The 20446-nt window shown below is 46.8% G+C and overlaps 1 protein-coding gene across 5 annotated transcripts in view; it reads right to left on the bottom strand.

Moving 5' to 3' along the window:
- The window catches only part of Ttll11 (tubulin tyrosine ligase like 11), a 231062-nt gene that overhangs the window by 69748 nt on the left and 140868 nt on the right, over nt 1-20446 (bottom strand). The window contains exon 7 of one of the 5 annotated variants that reach the window (XM_076568504.1): nt 1748-19758. The exons of the other annotated variants lie outside the window; for them this stretch is intronic. Within the exon in view, the coding sequence (XP_076424619.1) occupies nt 19413-19758 (346 nt within the window). The 3' untranslated portion in view covers nt 1748-19412. Of the gene's footprint in view, nt 1-1747; nt 19759-20446 lie in introns of those variants that run through there. 5 annotated transcript variants of the gene reach the window in all.

Below are 20446 nucleotides of genomic sequence, written 5' to 3'. Positions count from 1 at the left end.
AGTGGGCAGGCTGAGTCACCATACCCAATTGTTTTTATTTATATTCACTGGGTTTCAGTGGGCTTTCTGATAATTTTGCCATTTATTTTTAAGTTTCATTGGGAAATTCACATCCTTAATTCCTCTGAACTCCAATTCTCCAGTCTTCCTGTTGCTTCTCTCTGGACCTCCTCTGAAGGTACCTGATTTTTCCATTCACTGTTTTTCATGAGATTCTTAGTAACCTCTTCAACATGTCTATTAGTTCTTTCATGTCTCTTCATTTGGTCTAATTTGTCTGTCCCCTGAATTTCTATTTTATTCACACTAGTTTTTATTTTTAAAGGTCTGATTTCTTTTTATAAAATCTGACTTATCTGTTTGTTTTTTGTTGTTTGTTTTCAAACTTGCCAACCTGTTTTATTTTTTATTTCTTTAAAGACATTAGGCATATTTATCCTATGATATGTATGCATTAATTGGAATATTCATAGTCATTGTGTAGCTGATTTTCCATTCTGTCATTTTCCCTTTGTTTTTCTTCATTTGGCCTGTTTTCCTGAAGGTTTTAAACAACACTTTCTTTTCTGTCTCAGACCTACCTTCCAGGGCCTTCACTGTTTTAGATTGCTTGAGTTTCAATGTCAAGACCATTTCATCAGTCAGGTTCCTGGAAACACCAGTGACTCACAGCAGCTTCACCTGAAAATGTCCTGCTTTTCAAGCCACACAGATAATGTGAATTCTAATCCCAAACTCTCATGAAAGAGGGTTTATGGATTCTTTTTTTTTAAAGTTTTATTTATTATGTATACAGTGTTCTGTCTGCACATATCCCCACAGGGCAGAAGAGGACACCAGATCTCATTACAGATGGTTGTGAGCCACCATGTAGTTGCTGGGAATTGAACTCAGGACCTTTGGAAGAGCAAGCAATGATCTTAACCTCTGAGCCATCTCTCCAGCCCCCGGGTTTATGGATTCTTAAAGATGTAGTCATTACTCCTTGTCCCAGGACCAGAACACGCCAGTCAAGTGTTCATCCATTGCCCACCATGGGTATGTCTTCCCCAGTTCACTCACTAGAGCTGGGATCCCTCCGGGGTCCTAACTCCATGTGGGCATCTCTGGTCTGACTCCTCCACTGTTTGGGTTGTAAGTTTTATCTCTCTTCTCCAAACATCAGGCCTAAGCTCCAGGCCACCAGAGATGTGCCCAGAGGAGAAGCCCAGTTTCCACACCTGGTACTGCCCCTGCTTGTTCAGACCTCTTTACACTAAGAAACCATTTAAAACATTATCTGGCACACATCAGGAGAACTTCATCAAATTTCTAGTTAGTTATATTCTCAGAAACACAAAATCTAGCGTGTGGTTCAACAAAATATTACGCTTGTTGATTTTTACTCTGTTATAAACAGTCTCTGAAGAGAAATGAAATTATGGATAAACAGATAATATGTAAAACATATATATTTCTCATTCTGTCACCAAGAAGTAACTATTTTTCAACGTTGGTGCAGTGGCTTCCTTTCCTAATAAATGTGCCCTCTTGATCCGTGGCCTGGTGGGGCTCTTCCTGCAGCTGTAGTTACTACCCTGTCCTGGACTCGGCTCCCACGGCTCACTGTGGACCCTAGCATGGACCTAGCATGGACCCAAAGGCCATGTGGCAAAGGTCTGGGGCCAGACTGGTGCTGCTGGGAGCAGGTGGAGCTTTTTTTTTTTTTTTTTTTTTTAATTTTAGTTTAACTTTATTTTATGTGCATTGGTATGAGGGTGTTGGATCCCCTGGAACTGGAGTTACAGACAGTAATGAGCTGCCATGTAGGTGCTAGGAATTGAACCACGGTCCTCTAGAAGAACAACCAGTGCTCTAAACAGCTGAGCCATCTCTCCAGCTCCTCAGGTGGAGCTTTTAAGGAGTGGGCTTTAGTGGGAAGTCTTTAGACCCCTTCACAGCCCTCAGGAAAACTCTGGCACCCTGGGCCTTTTCTCTTTGATAAAGTGTCTTGCCTGCTGGGCACCTCCCACAGTGATGGGCTTCCTTGTTGGGTCAAGTCAGTCATGGACTAAGGATTCCAAGGCTGTGAGCCAAAAGAAGCCTCATCTCTTTGTAAACTGATTACTTGGCTATCTATTATGGTAATAGAATGCTAATATGCTTGTGATTCTTTCTAGAAGTCATTTTAAGTGACAAGAGTGCGCTCATGAGCTTCCATTTGCCCAGTGGAGATGGTATTTGGATAAAAGTCTACCTGACTCTGGGTCTTTACTTTTCTCATTGTTCCATGCTACCTTCCTGGCTAAGCTTCAGCAAACTCACTGTAGTTAGAAGCCTTGGAACAAAAGATGTTCCTCATGGTCAGTTTGATTCTCTACACCCCGCTCTAGGGTCAGGGTGTCTTTTATCGTATGTGCTGCTTATGCTGAGCGGGATAGCCTGGGCTTTCTTCTTTCTTTTTTTTTTTTAGTTAATTAATTAATTAGAGTTTTATTTGATTGTTTGTTTGATATAGGGTCTCCCTGCATAGCCCTGGCTGTCCTGGAACTAGCTTTGTAGATAAGGCTGGCCTTGAACCCATAGAGATTCTCCTGCCTCTGCCTCCCGAGTACTGGGATCAAAGGTGTGAGCCACCGTTCCTAGCCTGGAGTTGTTTGAAGAGGTTGGCACTGGGATGCTGACCAGGGTTTGCCTCACTCTCCTTTCCTGCTCCGCATTTTGGAGCGTGAGGAAATCATTAGTTAGTCCTCTATGCGCTTCTTCTGTGGCACAGGCTGAGAGTAGACTTAAAGTCAGGGTGGGCCAGTGGTGGGGTCTCAGCCATGGCATCCATTCCCTTTGGACCCCCTTGCCTGTAAGGCACCAGGGAGTCTTGACTCTGCAGCTCTGAAATGTAGGGAGCATGCTCTTAATCCGGGTCAAAGGGGTTGGAAGGAGCCTGTGGGTTCCATGTCACTGAATGGCTCAGGATGGGCTTAGTGGCTGAGAAGCCTTCTCAGTGCCGCTGGAGCTCCAGCACCCTCACCAGAAGCTCAGACATGATCAAACACAAGGACAGTAACTGGAGGCCAGTGTATAGAGGGCTTCCTGGACATGAAACCATGCTGCATGCTTCATAATCGTCATCTTGAAGCCACTTAGCCCTGTGAGGATGTTTGCTTGCCAACATCCTAGAACAAGCAGGTAGCAGAGCCCAGGACCCAGGTCTCTCACTCCTACATCACTGTTTCCCCTGGGAGTTTAGATGACAGAATTACCCCATGAGGATGCAGAGATGTTAAATCTGCAGTAATACCAGTAGCTGGGGTGGAGAGACCTGCCATTTACGTCAGAATTTGAAGATGTCACTGGGAATAGCACCCACTTGCACAAGCCTGGAACCATGGAAGGGGGAGGGGCTCTCAAGGCCCCACCCCTTAGAGGAGAGCTATTGATAGTTAAAGATTGTAGGGAAGGGAGTCTTGGTATGTCGGCTGGTACACTGCCCCCACCCATGCTCACATAGGCAGCCCTAATTAAATTCACAGTGCGCACACACACACAGTCATACAAGCAAAAGGGAAGAAGAAGGGTTTGGTAGGACAGGAAACAAGAGAGAATTAGTGGGAGATACTTTGATTTGATTAAAGAATTTATGTGTGTGTGTGTGTGTGTGTGTGTGTGTGTGTGTGTGTGTGTGTGTGGTGATATATTGTGTACCCTAATAAAATTTACCTGAAGATCTGAGAACAGAACAAGCCACTAGATTAAACAGAGAGGCCAAGCAGTGGTGGCACACACCTTTAATCCTAGCACTCAGAAGGCAGAGATCCATCTGGATCTCTGTGAGTTCAAAGCCACCCTGGACTAAATGAGATTGACTCAGTCTAGGAGAGAAAACAGAGCCAGGCAGTGCTGGCCACACCTTTAATTTCAGTACTGGGAAGCAGACTCGCCTTTAACCCCAGGAAGTGATGGCTGGGAGGAGACAGGAACTAAGGCTTTTCGGCAGAAGCGTCCCTTTCGGCTGAGAAGCTGGTGAGGTCAGAGGTGGAGGCTGTGGCTGCTCTGCTTCTCTGATCTTTCAGCTTTCACCCCAATATCTGGCTCCCTTTTTTTTTTTAAATTAAAAGACCATTTAGCAATTCGAACAACATATATGAATATATATAAGTAAACAAAGCCCATAATTATATCTATACACAAAATTTTGAAGGAATAAAAAACATTTTAAAAAAAGAATTATGTACTTCAAAGGAAAAGAAAACAGTACCCACTTGGAACCAAAACAGCTCAAATCCCAACAGTGCCACTCAGATGCTGTGTGACTATGTATAAGTCACACAACTCTTCTGATGCTCCGCTCTCTTATCCTTAAACATGGATCATTTCTCTCTTGCAGGGTTGGTGTGAGATTTATCTGCAACTGTGTATAATTATAAATATTAATCTCTTTCTATATATAACACGGCAGAACTGGTCTCTGATTCCAGAGACTTGTGTAGTTGAGGCAGGAGGATTTGAAGAGTCAAGGCCTGCTTTGGCTACAGAGTGAGTCTAACTCCAGGTGTTATAACTCAACAAAATCCTATTTCAAAATATGCTTTTAAAGCAATGGTTCCCAACCTGTGGGTTGTGACCCCTTTACCAAACCTCTATCTCCAAAAGTATTCACATTAGAGTTCATAACAGTGGCAAAATCAGTGATGAAGTAGCAACAAAATAATTTTATGGCTGGGGGTCACCACAACATGAGGAACTGTATTAGAGGGTCGCAGCATCAGGAAGGGTGAGAACCACTGCTCTAGAGAGGTAGGATCCAGCTCAGTGACAGAGATCTTGCCTAGCATACCTGAGACCCTGTGTCCAACCCTCAGGACAACCCTCCCTGCCTGTGGAGATTAAGTGCATGCTGTTTTTATACATACTAAATGCATACATTCTTCTCATGAACTGCTTTAAAAGCTTCACTGCAGAAGCACACATGCATTCCCACCCCCTCCCGTCTAGGTGCAAACAGTGGCTGGTGTGGGCAGTCCCCGGGCTGTCTGGACATGCTGGGTTATACTTCATAAATCCATCACGAAGAACAGATTTGCTGGCAAGGTAGAGAGGATGAGGTAAACTTCAAGCATTCATAGAAACCCTGAGCTGTCTTTTTCCCTCTGCGCTTTGAACGGAATGATATCTATTCTGTCATTCTGTAGCTTGGGGTTTGCAGGTTTCCCAGCTGGCTTGGGGATGTCAAGCTGGACATGGGTTAAATATAAACAGTGGCGCAGCCTCACACGCGGATGGAGTCTGACCAGGAGGCTGCTTTCCCCCAACTCTCTCTTCATTCTCTTAAACAGTGTCTAGTCTTGGAGCAAGTTCTAAGAGCGGACAGTATTTCCACTCCAATGACTATCCAGTGGACATCCACAGCTCTTGGGTGGCTTTTGCACATTGTTATATTTGGTACACTGTCCATCTAGTGTTACATTCCCCTTCCAGCCTGGGTCCTGAAGAGGCCTGCAGCCTCTACCAATCCACTCAGGCCCATCCAAGCTGCTTCCAGCCCAGCAAACAGGGCTTCCGTTTCCTCAGAACTGCTGCTATCCCTCTGCCTTGAGTCTGGAATCCGGCACCTGCAGAAACCCTCAGCTGCAGGTGCATGTTCATGCTACCCTCCCGCTCACAGAGGTTGGCCAGTTCCGTCCCACTGGCCTTCGTCTTCCGAGTCTGTGTGGAACTGTTTCCCAAGAGAAAGACACCCTGACTGAGATCTCTATCCATCTGACTAGGCCCTGGGACTCCTTGCTTCCTTCTTCCACGCAGATGGCAGGTTCAAGTCCCTGTAACTTCACACTAGCTGAGTGTGAACAACTTGAGGCCACCAGCACCTGGCTACCAGCATCGACCAAGGCCTGGCTTTCCATGTCTGTCCCACCTCCTATCTTGAGCTCTGGACTCAGACGGCTCTATGTTTGGTTTGCTGTGGTTTTTCACTTTTAAAGACTCTGGCAACCTTCTCTGTCATGCTACCTGGAACCTCGAAGTTCACAGCCTGGGCTGCGTTATGGAAGCTCTCCTAGCTCTGTTTTGTTGTTGTTTATTTGTTTGTTTTTAAGACAGTGTTCTATGTAGCCCTGGCTGTCCTGAAACCCATTCTGTAGGCCAGGCTGGCCTCGAACTCAGAGATCCACCTGCCTCTGCCTCCCGAGTGCTGGGATTAAAGGCTTACACCACCTTGGCCCAGCTACCTATCTCTGTTTTTAATACCATATCTTTTAATACCATACTCTATCTTCACAGAGTTAAATCACAATCTATAATACACACCAGCTTGCTTCACATTTAACGTTTTACCGTAAGCACTTAAGCAACCTCCTCGGGGACAATATCCCTCAAGCTGTTAGGTATTACGATTGCTTCCAACTTTTCCTACTCAGATAAACTTACTTACCAAACTATTGTCCTCATACTTTTGGACTATATCTTTAGAATAAACTCTGAGAAGTGAAAATTTTAAGTCACCAGGTTTTTAAGACCTTTGACACATAATCTGGTTCTATCCAGGACCTTGTACATTGCTAAAGGATGAACTCACAGACTCCAATTCAAAGCTCCCACTACAGTCCTTTGTTTGCCATGAAGTTGATGACTGTGATCACAATAAAATAGGGTGACACGTTTTGCTATTAATTTCAACATTAAGAATTAAGACTATCTTACATAGAAGCATGTGAAACTGAAAGGCATGAGATTAAGCAATATTTTCAAATGACCCCAATTACTTCCTAATAATAAGAAATCGTCACTGAGATTTGTATCTCCAATTATTTTTCAGACTCTTCCCAAAGCTGTGAACTTGAAGGTGAGTCAGAAGCCCGAGCAGTCAGATGTGGAAATGGGGACTTTTTTCCTGAGTTTCTTGTGTATAATGTGAACCTGGGACATCAGCCGCTCAGAAGTCATTTATGCAATACTTTTAAAACATATCTATATTCTCCGTGATCCTTCCCCAATCTGTGCAGGAGAACTAATCACTCTCCATCCCATAGCTCTTTGCCAGGGCTCATTTACACCTTTTCTGCTCTTTGTCAAATTTCAGTTTTGTTCAAGCATCTCTCCAGGGTGTGAGCTCTGGAAGGTGCAACTCTAAGATTTCTTCGACACAGCACAACCATCAGTGTCTGGCTGGAGATCACAGGCATGTGGGGATGCTGCCAGGGTGACAGTGTGAGCCTGAGGCTGGTGCTTTGGGGGTGGAGTGTGCTGGAGGGCGGAGGAGACGCTGCGCAGAGAGCAACAGTGGGAAGAAAGACTTGCGCAGCCTCAGTGCTTGGCTGGTGAGGCAGCTCGGTGGGGAAAGGAACTTGCCTCCAGGGCTGATGACCTGAGTTCGACCCTCAAGCCCTACATGGTGGAAGAACTAATTCCCACACATTGTCCTTGAGCCTTTGTACATGTCCTTTATTGCAAATATCCTTCTGGAATGTCTTCTGAGTTCGGGCGTGGTGATAGGTGGTAGGATCTACCCCATTCTCTACCATCCCAGGGTTCAGAACATCTCAACAAAACATAGACACTTCAGTGATTATCTACAGACTGGGGTGGGGGTGAGCATGCAAACCCACAGGAAATAGGGTAAAGGGGCTGTTCTTCCATCAGTCAGAGGCACCACCCTCCTTCCACTACCTAGAAGCCATGCAAGCTTTTTTCAGGCAGCTACCAGTCTCTTGCTGTCTGCCACCTTGAGATCATCCACACACTTGTCTCCATTTGATAGTAACCTTCTGAGGATACGTGGTCTAGACATTTGAAATCTGCAACATCTTACTGCAGATTTCCCTGGGGATTCTCACCTATGTGGTGTCTTGCTGTAGAAAAGACATGGCTTCTAACTGAGCAAATACTCACAACTGAGGGAAACAGCTAAGACCTAAGGACAAAGATTCATTAGGAGGAACTTGGGAGATGACGTGGTGGTCAAGGGCTTGCAAGTACAAGCATGAAGACTTGAATTCAGGTTCCCAGAAGCCCACATAAATACCAGGTGGGTGTGTGGTAGCCAGTCTGAAATTCCAGCCTTGAAGATGAGGACAGGGGATCCACACAGCAAGCTGGCTATCAAGACTAGCCATAATAGTGAGTACCGGCCATAACGGTGAACACTGGGTTTGACTGAGAGATCCTGCCTCAGTGGATAAGGTGGAAATTCACACACACACACACACACACACACACACACACACACACACACACACACACCTATGGACATGTAAAACATGCACATGCACAAGACAAAAGTAATTCCTTGAGAAAAAGCATTAAGTAGCGAACCCCAGGGCTATGGCATGGTACCAGACCTTGTTCTCTCTTACAATGTGTGGGACGAGAACAGTGCATCAGAGAGTAGGGTGTTTCATTCGGTCTTCTACATCCAGATTAGAACACTTGGTGGGCCTGATTCATCGGGCAGAATAAGTTGTTCTTATGAAAAATCGCACCACATGTTGTTATTACATGAGCAGTGGGAAGTATCCCTCTCATCCTGACTTCATTGGGGATTCATTAAGTATTGAAGTAAGCGCTGTGGAATATGATGAGAAGGAGAAGGGTGGAGTCAGAGAGTCGCCGCCAAATGCAGAGATGCAAGATGAGAATGCCGTACTAAGAAAAGGTATGAAGCCATGTGGCTAAACATAGATAATAATTATGGGTTAATTTAAGTGTAAAAGTTAGCTAGTAACAAGCCTGAGCAATTGGCCGATCATTTATAATTCATATTCAGCCTCTAAGTTGGTTATTTGGGATCAGTTGGTCAGGACAGGAAACGTCCACTTATAAGTAAGTAACAATGCCATTTTCCTATTCTGTGATGGCTTTCTCCTCCTCCTCCTCCTCCTCCTCTTCCTCCTTCTCCTTCTTGTATGGGTTTTTTTTTTTTGTTTGTTTGTTTTTGTTTTTTGAGACAAAGTTTCGCCTTGTAACCCTGAATGTCCTGGAGCTCACTCTGTAGACCAGGCTGTCATCAAACTCACAGAGATCTACCTACCTCTGCCTCCCCAGTGCTGGGATTAAAGGCGTGCACCACCACCAATTGGCTGTGTTTCTTTTCTTATCTCTTCATGTTTCTCCATCCAGTCAATCTCCTCAACTGGTAGAAAATATTTATTGTGACTATAAAGCAGCTGTGTTGCCCATTTTCAAGAGCTGTGTTGTAAGCCTACCACCTTGGCTGTCTTGTTATATCTCCATATTTTCATGTTTTCTTCTTTTTATGTGTCTCTCTGTGTCTATTTTTTCTCATTACAAAGATACTGATCATGTTGGATTAGGGTCTACTCAATTACTCCAGTAAAGACTCTATCTCCAAGTAAGATCACAGTCTAAGTTGCTTGAAGTTAGAATTTAAACCTGAGTATAGAGGTGGGGACAATGTGATTCAATTTATAGCAGTTAGTTAGTTCATTCATTCATTCATTCATTCATTCATTCATTCATTCTTCCAACCATAATGAAGAACAGAGGTTCCAGGCACTGATTTGGGTAAAGGGAGACAAAGCAAATCAGGTAGCTATGGCCACAGAAGGCTTCATACTTGGAGGTGGTGTCACCTGACAGATACTTGACTCCATGCAAGTGCAAGCCAGAGAGGTCACTGAGGTGGTAAGGACCCTTGGCTCCCAGGGAGTGTTATGGGAAGGTTTCCCAGAGGAGCGAGAGCTGTGTGACAGGTAGACATAGACTGCAGGCAAAGGAACCTGCAAAAGTGAACTGAGAGGCGTGTAGGAGGAAGGCCATGTTCTAGGAATTCAGGTGACAGGGGTGGAGCCTAAGGTGTGTGGAGGAGCAATGGGAACAGAGAGGAAGGCTGTGGCAGACACTGTAGAAAACACAAGAGCAGAGACTCACTTCTCTGTTGGAACTCAGGTGCCCAAGAACCTCCCCTTCCATGGGGGACAGTTGGAAGAACCAGAAAGCCAGAGAGAAGTCCTGAAAGCCAGCCTGGAAGCTGACCCACTAAGGTCAACATCTGCATGGTCAAAGACTCTCACTGTACCCATATGTGCCTACTTTATCCACGCTTCCAACAAATATGCTGAATTGACTTTCAGATCAACACACAGGGGGGGATACCCGAAAATTAGGAGGGAAGGGAAGGGATGTCATAGCCACATAATCTGCAGAGGATGAAGAGACAGCTGCCAGCCAGAAAACAGAGAAGGAGAAAATATCCACCTGGAAAAGTCACACTCTTCAAAGACACCAATGCACCACAGAGCAGTCTCAAACTGGGTTATGGAGTTCAGATAAAAAGTCCCGAGATGAGTGGGGTGGCATGCACCTGCCATCCCAGTGCTTAGAGGTTGGGCTAAGAATGGAGGGATGGAGCTCAACCTGGATTACGCAGAGACACCTTGGAAAGAGGGTCAGGGAGGAGGGAAAGGGAGGAAATGGAAGGGAAGGAGGGAGAGAAGAGAGACAAATTCATGAAATGAATGGATCTAATAAGTCGAATTGCGTAGACAGTTACACAAGATAACTGAAAAATCCAAAGGCTCTCAAGGGTCTCTCAATCAAAGGCTCACCATCATGCTAAGAGCCAGTCTTAACCAAACTGTAAGTGCTCATGGATTTGTTTGCTGTTGGAAGGTCTACAGAAATTGCTGAGACCCAACCTTCTTTTTAGGTCTAAGAAAATGAATACCAGTGTGGGGAAGAGACTTTCCCAGAACCATACAAAATGAAAGAAACAGAGCCGTAGCTGGGCCGGGGCCTCTGGACCATCTCTTCTGGATCAGGATCCTCTCCTGGATCTCCAGGACAGGAGTTCTGTGTAAGGGATGCTCCCGGGATGGCAGGTTTGGAGGTAGGTCGGTCTACAGAAGAACAGCTTGCCTGAGATGGTTCCAAACACTCTGTCTGGAATGCTGAGATTCCGGGGGTAGATGCCATACCTGGTGTGTGATTTCTCGTTTGAATGCTCACTCTACAAACCATTTTGGGGTTGTGCGTCGGTGCCTGGGGCAGTGGAGAAGAGAGGAAGGGACACATAGGTCTTGGGGCCCCATGATTGCGATCAATGCCCTGGAGTCCTTTGCTGCCCGCCAACAGCCATTGAGATTTCCTAAGGGAGCCTCTGCCGGAGCTGTGTAGTGAGCAGCACAGAGGGGACTCTTACAATGGCCACAAGAGGCCTCAGAAGGGGATAACTACTTTGCCTATACAATACAAAGTTCAGCACAAAATCAGAACCATCACCTTGGTCTCCACGCTTTGCAGACACTGAGTCTTATTCACAGCAGCTGCCCTGGGGCAGGGGTAGCGGTGGGGGGCAGCACCTATCTATTTGGTTTCTGCAAGTTAAATTGGGCAAGTCTCTCATCCCATGGCTTTTTCTCGTGGGGTACATCTGGTATTTAGCTCTCATTGGGGCTTGAGTATGTTACACATCTGCAGCAAGCTTCCAGAACCTTCGGCTCTGTAACACTCTGCCACCACAGAAGACGCCCTGTATTTTGTGAAGGCTTTAGAAACTTCCCAGAGCCTTCACAGCTTCCCTGTCAGCTGAGTGTAACAGTTTAGGAAGTGATGCTGCGTCACTGAGACTTCAGATGAGACACCAGCTCCAGCTGCTTTCTTTAGCACACATTTGTCATGAAGACAAAGGGCCGAGGGCTCCCAGGGAAAGTGACACAGAGCTGTCAAGACAGTTGGAAATGTTTGGGGAAAACATCTTTTCTACCCACCCCCTTTTCTTAGATAATGTTTGCCTCATGAGTAGCCGGAACTTCAAATTACTTTCCCTTAGAAATGAGCATGTTTTAGGTTATATAGGAAAGAGCCGAGACATCTTTGATTGTCTCAAATGTAATTATTGTTTTGATTAATAAGTCAACTTTACAATAGTACAAAGGCAAACCACCAAATAAAACTCTGTGGCTTGAGCGTCTTGGTATTTCTGAAGATTCTATGTGGGTGGAGTTGGTTGAGATCCAGGAATAGTCACATGGTATATTTTTTATACTGAGTAAGGGGAGCAGGCTTTTAAACTAAAAAGATAAGTCTTAACTGGTGCTTGGTAGTGGGCCTGAGCCTCTTCGCCCCCTGTGTTCCCCACTCTACCCCTAGATTCCCCTCAGAACGGCTCAGTCAAAGCAAACAATGGGGTTTCCTTTTGTAAGGGACACCTCCTAGTCTGGGGACACGTGGTGCCAGGCTCTGAGGCTCACTTCAGATCACATCCTTGAGGGATGTTTGAGCACATCAAGAAATGCTCCACCCTCCACACTCCTCGCCTGCCCTTCTCTTCAGGTGACAACACTATGCTGCTTAGAACACTCCAAATGCCGACACCATCACGCTCCCGCTGCCTTTGCATAGCCCCTCTGCTCAGAACACCTCTCTCGCCTCACAAACCAAGCAAACCTTGCTGTCACTGAGGCCAGGTACACAGCGTGCTGTGCCTCCCCAAGACACGTCTGTGCTGTGTCCACCTTCCCACGGTTGGGCTTGTCAGACAGGCCTCTGTCCCCTGATGTAGCTGGGGGCATCCTGAGAGCCAGGGCTATGTCTGTGGCTCTCTAGAGCCTCAGTCCAGAGCCTTCATCCAGAACCTGGCAAATGGTGGCTATCCAGTGACTTTAATTACGTGGGCACCTCAGATGTGATGAGAGAAATTCTAGGCCCTTCTGAGAGTCTCCCTAACCCTCACGATGATCCTGTGAGCAAGGAGTTACTCTCTTTGTTTGGTGGATTAGGGAATCCAAGGCTTGGAGAAATTATGAGACTTGCCCAAGACAATGGGCAGAAAACAAAGAGTCAGGACTTGAGGCCAGCTGTCTCTGCCTCGCAGACTCCACTGAATTCCTTCCCTGTGTTTTCTCTGATAACAGTTGATAAAGACTACCGTGAACTCTGACCTTTCGCCCATTCTCCACTCACCCGGCTAAGCCCAGGCAAGCAGGCGGAAGGGGGCGTGGCTTCCAAAGGCTCCTGATGGTTTATTGCGGGTGGCTTCCCTGGCTTGTTTGTTCATGTGTTCACTTTCCATTGCATGGATCCGAACAGCAAGACCCTGCGCATCGTGCAGCCTTGCCTCTGAGTTTCGTATTCTGGACCAGTCTGACTGGCGGCTGAAGGACTAGACCTGACTGACCTGGTCATTTCTCTAAAGTGTCCAGATCCCTCAGTTGGTGGGTGAGAAAACCAGGAGGTGAAATTAAATTACAGTCCACCGCTCTCTCCAGCACATTCGTCTCTGTCAGCGTGAAAACTTACAGCAGATATTATCTCTTTGAAGGGGTTCGAGTCTTAGAAAATACAAGCTAAATTTTAAATAGAATTTTAATTTTAATGAAAGCTTCAGGGAACACTGTTTGTTTGTGTTGCTTATCTTTCATACCTGGTGATTAAGTTAATTTATGCTTAATGGCAGAGGATATTTCTAATCCCCAGACAGGCTCAACATCTGTCTAGGACTGTGTTTCTGGAAGCCGTAAGCTGCTTGTGATGGATGTAATGGAACCAGGACGCTGCTGAGCTGACACCCAAAGGCTGTGAGGGAGGACCAGGGACATCCTGTCTCTCTGCCCAGTGCTTGTGCCGACATCAAATCAAAGTCCCAAACATTTCATTCTGACATCCCTTCAGCATCCTGTCTCCCGCTCTTTCATGTTATCCCCTAGATGGAGCTGTGCAAAGGAAGCTGGGCTGCAGGCTTTGAATCCGGTATTAAAACTAGCCATTCTCAAGCCCCTCCCACATCTGCGCATGTCTGTACTTTGAGGCATTCCTTCTGTGTGCATCTTCTCAGCCAGCTCTCTTGGGTCTGCAGGGAGCAATGATTATCTATCCTGCTTTACATTTTGGGAAACAAAGTCTCAAAATGTTGGAATAGTTCACCTAGGAGATGCAGTTTCTAGGTACCAAAGCTAGTATTTGACCTGAAGGCAGTCAGTTCTTATTCTTTGCCCCATAATAATGAATCAAACCACTTTGTCATATGTTCTTGTAAATAAAGTTTTATTGGAACACAGCCATGTATATTTAAGCATTGTCTATAGTTAAATTGCATGCTGTAATAGCTAAACTGTGTAGATGTCACACAGAGAGGATAAATGGCTGGGCCCAAAGTATTTTATAGCAAACCTTTGAAGGAAAAGCTTGCTGCCTCAAGTAAGGAGACTGTGTGTCACAATAAAATTGACTGTGAGGTAGCACCATTGTCTGGGCTGCAGAGGGCCATGGAATTAAAGTTGAAGAAGATAAAGGAAATTAGAGTCAAACATAAAGCTAAGCTTGGCTGTTTATTATCTCAGAAACCTGCCACCTTTCCAGTCATGGAACAAGAGTCCTGCCCTGCTCTTGTACACTGCAACGGATCTCTCGACCTTCCTGAGCTCCCCATCCAACCACACCACAGGCTCCACCCTACGCAGCTCTCCTAACCTCACTCTCCTGTGCAGATTCCCACATGGTCCAGCCCCACTGCCCACAGCCGCTTGGAGAAGCCTTGCTTCTGAGCTAGGTTGTAGCCTGAGCATCAAGCAAGATTTGCATTCATGCCCCTCTTTGATGGTCTGTGCCCCCGTAGTTCTGGAGTCCTGCTTCTGCAAGGTACCACTTATCCAGACTCATCAGCGTCAGCCTCAAGTTCTCTGTTGTGGTTGGGATATGAAATGCCCCCCTTCCCGGTGTCTCAGTGTCTCATGTGTCAAAGGCTTGGGTGTCGATTGATGGATGATGGGCTTTGGGAAGTGCTTGGATCATGAGGCCCCCACTGATACATTCGTGATTTGTTGACACTCTGTGGGAGGTTATGGAAGCTGGGAGGAGGGCACCGCCAGGAAGTAGGCCCCTGGAGGAGCACACCCTCAGGGAGGGTATCTTGAGTCTGAGCCCTTTCATCTCTTTGCCTCTTGCCCACAATGAGGTGAGCTCTCTCTCTCACCACGCCCTTCTTCCACAATGCTTCTCCCTCGGCACAGGTCTAAAGGCAGAGCTGCCAACCACTGACTGAGACACAAGCCAACACAAGTTCTTTTGAACTTGTCCCTTGTATTGCAGTGACAGGTCGAGACTAACACACCGTCCCCATAGGGGCTCCAATCATTCAGGGGACCTGGGGTAGAATTTGTGACTTACTGTCTCATCCCCTCCCTAACATGTCACTCTTCCTGTAAACAAGTCCTTCCTCTCAGTCACAGAGCAGACAAGGGCTGCTGGAGGCGGGGAGGGGCTGTACCCACACATGAAACTGTTCTCACATCACAGTGAGGTGAGAAACACAAAAGGCGCACATATGTGTGTACATGTGCTGGTGTGAACATATGGAGACCACACTTTTATGAAATCATGTTGACAATATTAAGTTAAATCATGTGAAATTGCAGATATTTTGACACATGGAAGTCCCAATTTCACATTTAATTGGTGATAATTGGTATTTAGAAATTATCTTTTACATGGAGACATAAAATGTTGGCAACTTTCTTCATGTTAGCTCATGTGTGCGTGCATGCATGCGTGTGTATTTTCACATTTTATTGGTTTGTAAAGTCTGCAAAACTGGAAATTACTTATCCTTTCCAAGCAGCATCTGGCCCCAGACACTCTCGCACATTTTGGCAGTAGTTGTCAAAATTTAAAATCACCTATTCTTTGGCCTAGCAGATCTTAGTTCTAATGATCTAGTCTGCAGATGGGTGGGCACCAGGGTGTTCCTGGCAGCGTGTACAAAATGTGGAACTAACTGACGTTCTCACAGTCATGGAGTTGGCTATGAAGAGAATGAGAAGTCCCCAGACTAGAATAGCAAACAGGCCAGAGCAGCAGTGATGCTGCTCAGGATCTGCTCCTGTGCAGACATGTCCTGACTCTCCTGGAGAGCACAAAGCTCAAGTCGGAGACCGGCAGATGCATTACTCAGTGAAGCCTAGGTTCCCGGGTGTCTTTGCAGGTTTAAACATGAGAATGAAAAGCTTGGGGAGAAGCGAGTGCTGGGCATTGTCTCTCGCTGGGAAGCAGGGAGCTGGGCTGAAGGAATGTTTCCTCTCAGTCACGTCTAAACTGCAGGCCTAACCGCGGTGCTCCGCTGAGGGGGTGCTCGCCTGGGTGTAGAAGCCAGAGTCTGAGCCCGGCACACACACACCAGACAGTCATGGTGTATAGTCATGTGATCCCAGCATGAGGAGAGGCAGGGGGTCCGACGCCCCAGGGCAGGAACAAGTTAGGGAATAGGCTGGAACACATGGGGCTTATCTCAAAGAGAGAAAAAAAAAAAAGACTTGATAAACCATTCCCATTGTTTATGATGGAGACACCACTACTTTCACAATGTCTTCAAACAAAGCAGTAAAGGAAAGCAGCCTTGGTATGCGGTGTGCAGCGGTGTGCAGCGGTGTGCAGCGGTGTGCAGTAAACCCACCAGGAAAAGTCATACTGCTCTCGGGACTCTGACTGGGCTTTCAGCACAGGCATTTTCTAAGCTGAGCCTAAAGGGTGGGGAAGAATAAAACCTGAGAACAGAGAAACGGTAGCCCTGCCGAAGGGACCCTGCTTATCCGAGCCCTCAGGATGGCTAACCACATTGGGGTTTGCTTTGCAGCTGATGACAGTCGGAGTCAGGTGGTTGGAAAGTTCTTGTAGAACCAGATCTTCGGTTAAGAGTCTTATTACTTTATCCAATGTACACCCCTCCCTGCACACACAACCCAGTACTGCCTTTTACCTGGAGACCGAGTGCGGCTTCACGCTAGGGTTAGGAAACTGCTGTAGACGTGATTGATAGCTCACTCTGGCCCTTCCCTTTGCCTGGCAGACTCAAATTCCATTCAGCTGCTGCACTCTTTTTCAAAGATATATGCTTCAGGGCGAGGCTGACCCCAGCCCAGACTTGCTCAGGGATAGGTTGCTGTGGGTCCAGTCTTATTGACAATACTAATTTATGGTTGGGACTGTGACCAGTTCTGGATAATGTAATGTGGTAGAACATCTATTAAGGTATCTTTGCTCTTTTTAATTTTTTTTAAATGAGAAAAAGTCTCATGTAATCCAAGCTGTACTTGAACTCATGACACCCCTGCTTCCACCTCCTGAGTACTGGGATGACAAGCAAACACTACCACCACATCTGACTTCATCTCCACTATTTAAAGATGTATTTAGACTATATTAATTGATTTGTCTTATTTTTTTATTTTATTTATTTTTATTTTCTGAACATTAGTGTTTTACCTGCATGTCTGTGTGAGGGTGTTGGGTTCCTTGGAATTGGAGTTACAGACAGTTGTGAGCTGCCATGTGGGAATTGAACCTGGGTTCTTTGGAAGAGCAGTTGGTTGGTGTTCTTAACCTCGGAGCCATCTCTCCAGCCCTGTTTTATTTTTTAATAAACACCAATTTATCATAAAGAACTTACAATAAAAAAACACCACACAGCTATGTTAATACAACCACTCAAAGGACCACCTACACAGACCCAAAGACTATACATCTCTATGAGCTTCTACACAGGTAGAACAGCCATTCTGAAGCCGTGGGGCTTTACACTTCACTATTAGTGTATTTTTGTGCACTTACACACACACACACACACACACACAAACCATGACAGTTAAAACTAGAAATGCAGTGTGCTTCATAGCTTCCTTCCCGACTCGAGTGTGCCTCCCCACACGCCAGCCTTTCTCATTCTTCTGTGTACATGTTAGAGTGCACACCACATTTGTGTACATATACACGTGTATCCGTCATAGGCCAGGACCTGCATGAGAGAGAGAGCATGTGGTTCTCTTTCTCTTTCTAAGGTTGTGTGACCTCACTGAGTATGACACACTGAGACGGTGTGATGGTGACTTCTATTTTACACCGCAAAGGCTCTCCTTCTGTGTCTCTGGCCTTGAGATGCTACTACATGGGGATACAACACCTGCCGCAGACAGTGTGTGACTGAGACAAGACCACCATGCCTGAGGAACAAAGCCACTGTGCCGAGGGTGGAAGGAATGGCGGGTGGAGGGAACTTGCTGGGAAAAGGATGCTGTCCCCCACTAGGCTCACTGACATACGTCTATGTTACTGTATATGGAGGTCAGAGGTCAACACTGGATATCTTTCTCAATCACTCTCAACCTTTGGGGTCTTTTTGGTTTGTTTGTTTTTGCCCCCGAGTCTCTGAATGAACTCATTTGCCAATCAGGCCAGAGCCCTGGGGTTCTGCAGTCTCGCCTCGTGACTCGGGGTTCCGGGTACATGCAGCCATGCCCAGTTTTTCACATGGGTTCTGGGGTCTAAGCCCGTTCCCATGCTTCCATGGCAAGAACTTTACCAACTGAGCCATCCCCGTGGCCCTTAGCAAAGGGACTGTAAGAGGAGCCTCAGCTGACCCGGCCCTCAGCCCACAGAGGTTTCACACACCGGGGATGGGGACGTGAGAACAGATGACGTGTGGGGTTACCGAGGCAGAGGGCACTAAGGGGAGTGGAGGTGGCTGGTGGAGGGGTCGTGTTCTTGGAGCCGACACAAGGAAGACACCAGAAGCCAGTGATGTCAGATGCTCCAGTGAGGCTGAGGGGAGCGTGTGACTAGGGCGCAGCTCAAGAGGGCAGCAAAGGCGCTGCTTGGGTGTGCGGTGCACGCACCCCAGATTCCTGTGTGGCGCAGCACACAGCAGCAGCTTAGTCAGTACTCACTGGCTGACTAAGCTGCTGTGTCATCCCAGCTCGGGGCAGGGCAGGGCTGCAATAAGGACATCACAGGGCTGTGCCAGCAGCTCAGCTCACAGATGGGGCTGGCTGCAGAGAAGCCACGGTCCATCCTCTGTGGGAGAGCGGGGCCATCAGGGATGAGTTCTAAACATTTGTTCATTCCCTCATTTCACTTCGTTTCTTCGATTACTGATCTTGGGCCCCAAACAACAGAAAATAATAGCCCGACACTGAAAGAAACTGACGCCGTCAGCTCCAGCCTGTAGCAAGGTTCACAAGATGTACTCACTCCTATGTGGCAGTGAAAATGAACGAACAGCTGCTAAAACCCTCAGTGCAGACAGACACCATGAACACCACTGACCGGAGCTGGACACAGAGGATCGTGGTGAGTGCCGCATTTGTGTATGAAGCTCAAAAGCCAGGCAAAAGTAGCCCAAGGGGGTAGGAACCGGGAGCAGGTACCCGTGAGGAGGAGGAGGAAGTAAGGGGCGCTGGGGGCCCGCGGAGGCCTTTGAGATACCGGACATGTTGCACGGCTTGTCGTGAGTTTAGTCACTCTGTGACAGCGTGCTGAGCGGGCACTGTTACTTGGTGCCTTTCTCTGTGAATGGGATGTTCAATCAAAATGCAGATCCAGTTCAAGTGGCTTGGGTTCCAAAGCCCAGCCTAGATGATGGAGAATACAAGGACGCGGTTACAAAATTAAGAGTCCATCTCTGTGGTTTCTAACAAAATCAGGACTGAGCAAGTTTAGAGACGGCAGGAGAATTCCGAACGCTGTAAAATATTGACTGAAAAAAGCATACATTTTCTTTGTAAGAAAGAATATGAAGTGTCTTCCATAAAGATCTCCATGAGCGATGGCAGGTGACAGAGAAGATAGACAAAGCAGTGATAGGTGACAGATAAGAGATAAATAAGTGACAGGGAGAGAAGGGCAGTGTGAAATGTCCTGGAGAGGACCCACCAGGAAAGAGGAAAAGGGAGAGCGTGGGAAGGGGAAGGGGAGGCCAGGGAGAAACTGACCGCACAAGAGACAAATGGACAAAGGGTCCTCACACTTGCTAGGATTAGGCACACATTTGGCTCCAGGCTTCTGGAAAATAAAAAGAACGGAGAAAAGAGTCAGTGTCCAGAAGCCACAACTCAGGAGGCAGAGCGGCCGCCCAGAAAGTGCAGCTTCTCCACAGCTGAGGGAAAGGAGCCCTGGGCTGAGACACTTCAGAGAGATCCTCCAAAGCACCCTGACAAAGCACTCGCCCGTGGTGATGACCTCGAGAGCCGACAGTTTAATATTCTTCATGCCAAGGACTGCGCTTAGGTTCCCTGCATACAACAGTGAGGTTAAAATCGTGCTTCTTATATGGCTCCTGCTCTTGGGGGGCACTGCCCAATGACACACAAGAGCAAAGCTCTCTGCCGAGCTGCCTTGAGGCCATGATGTCAGGAAATCATGATGGATGTCACCAGGCAGCTTGTCTGTCTTACAAATGTAGAATTTTGCTTTTCAGTCATGAAAACTGAAGGTAGGGATGACCCCCTCTCAGACCTGTAGACACGATGAGGTTCCCAAACATAAACCCCCCAGCATGGTCATGGCCACTTCAGCCTGGTGTGTGATAGGAGTCTCAGCGATGACCATTGATTGGTAGTGTCAGTGGTGGCCAGGCCAGACACACAGCTGTCACCCACAACAGTTTCCTCTAATCTTTTAGGGAACTTGACTCAGGTAAACCAGCTCCTCAGCTTTGACACAGAAAATAATTTAAAACAAGCCACTATAA

This window comes from Peromyscus maniculatus, chromosome 4, assembly GCF_049852395.1.
Source record: "Peromyscus maniculatus bairdii isolate BWxNUB_F1_BW_parent chromosome 4, HU_Pman_BW_mat_3.1, whole genome shotgun sequence".
NCBI lineage: Eukaryota > Metazoa > Chordata > Mammalia > Rodentia > Cricetidae > Peromyscus > Peromyscus maniculatus.
This window is presented reverse-complemented; position numbering and strand designations above follow the sequence as displayed.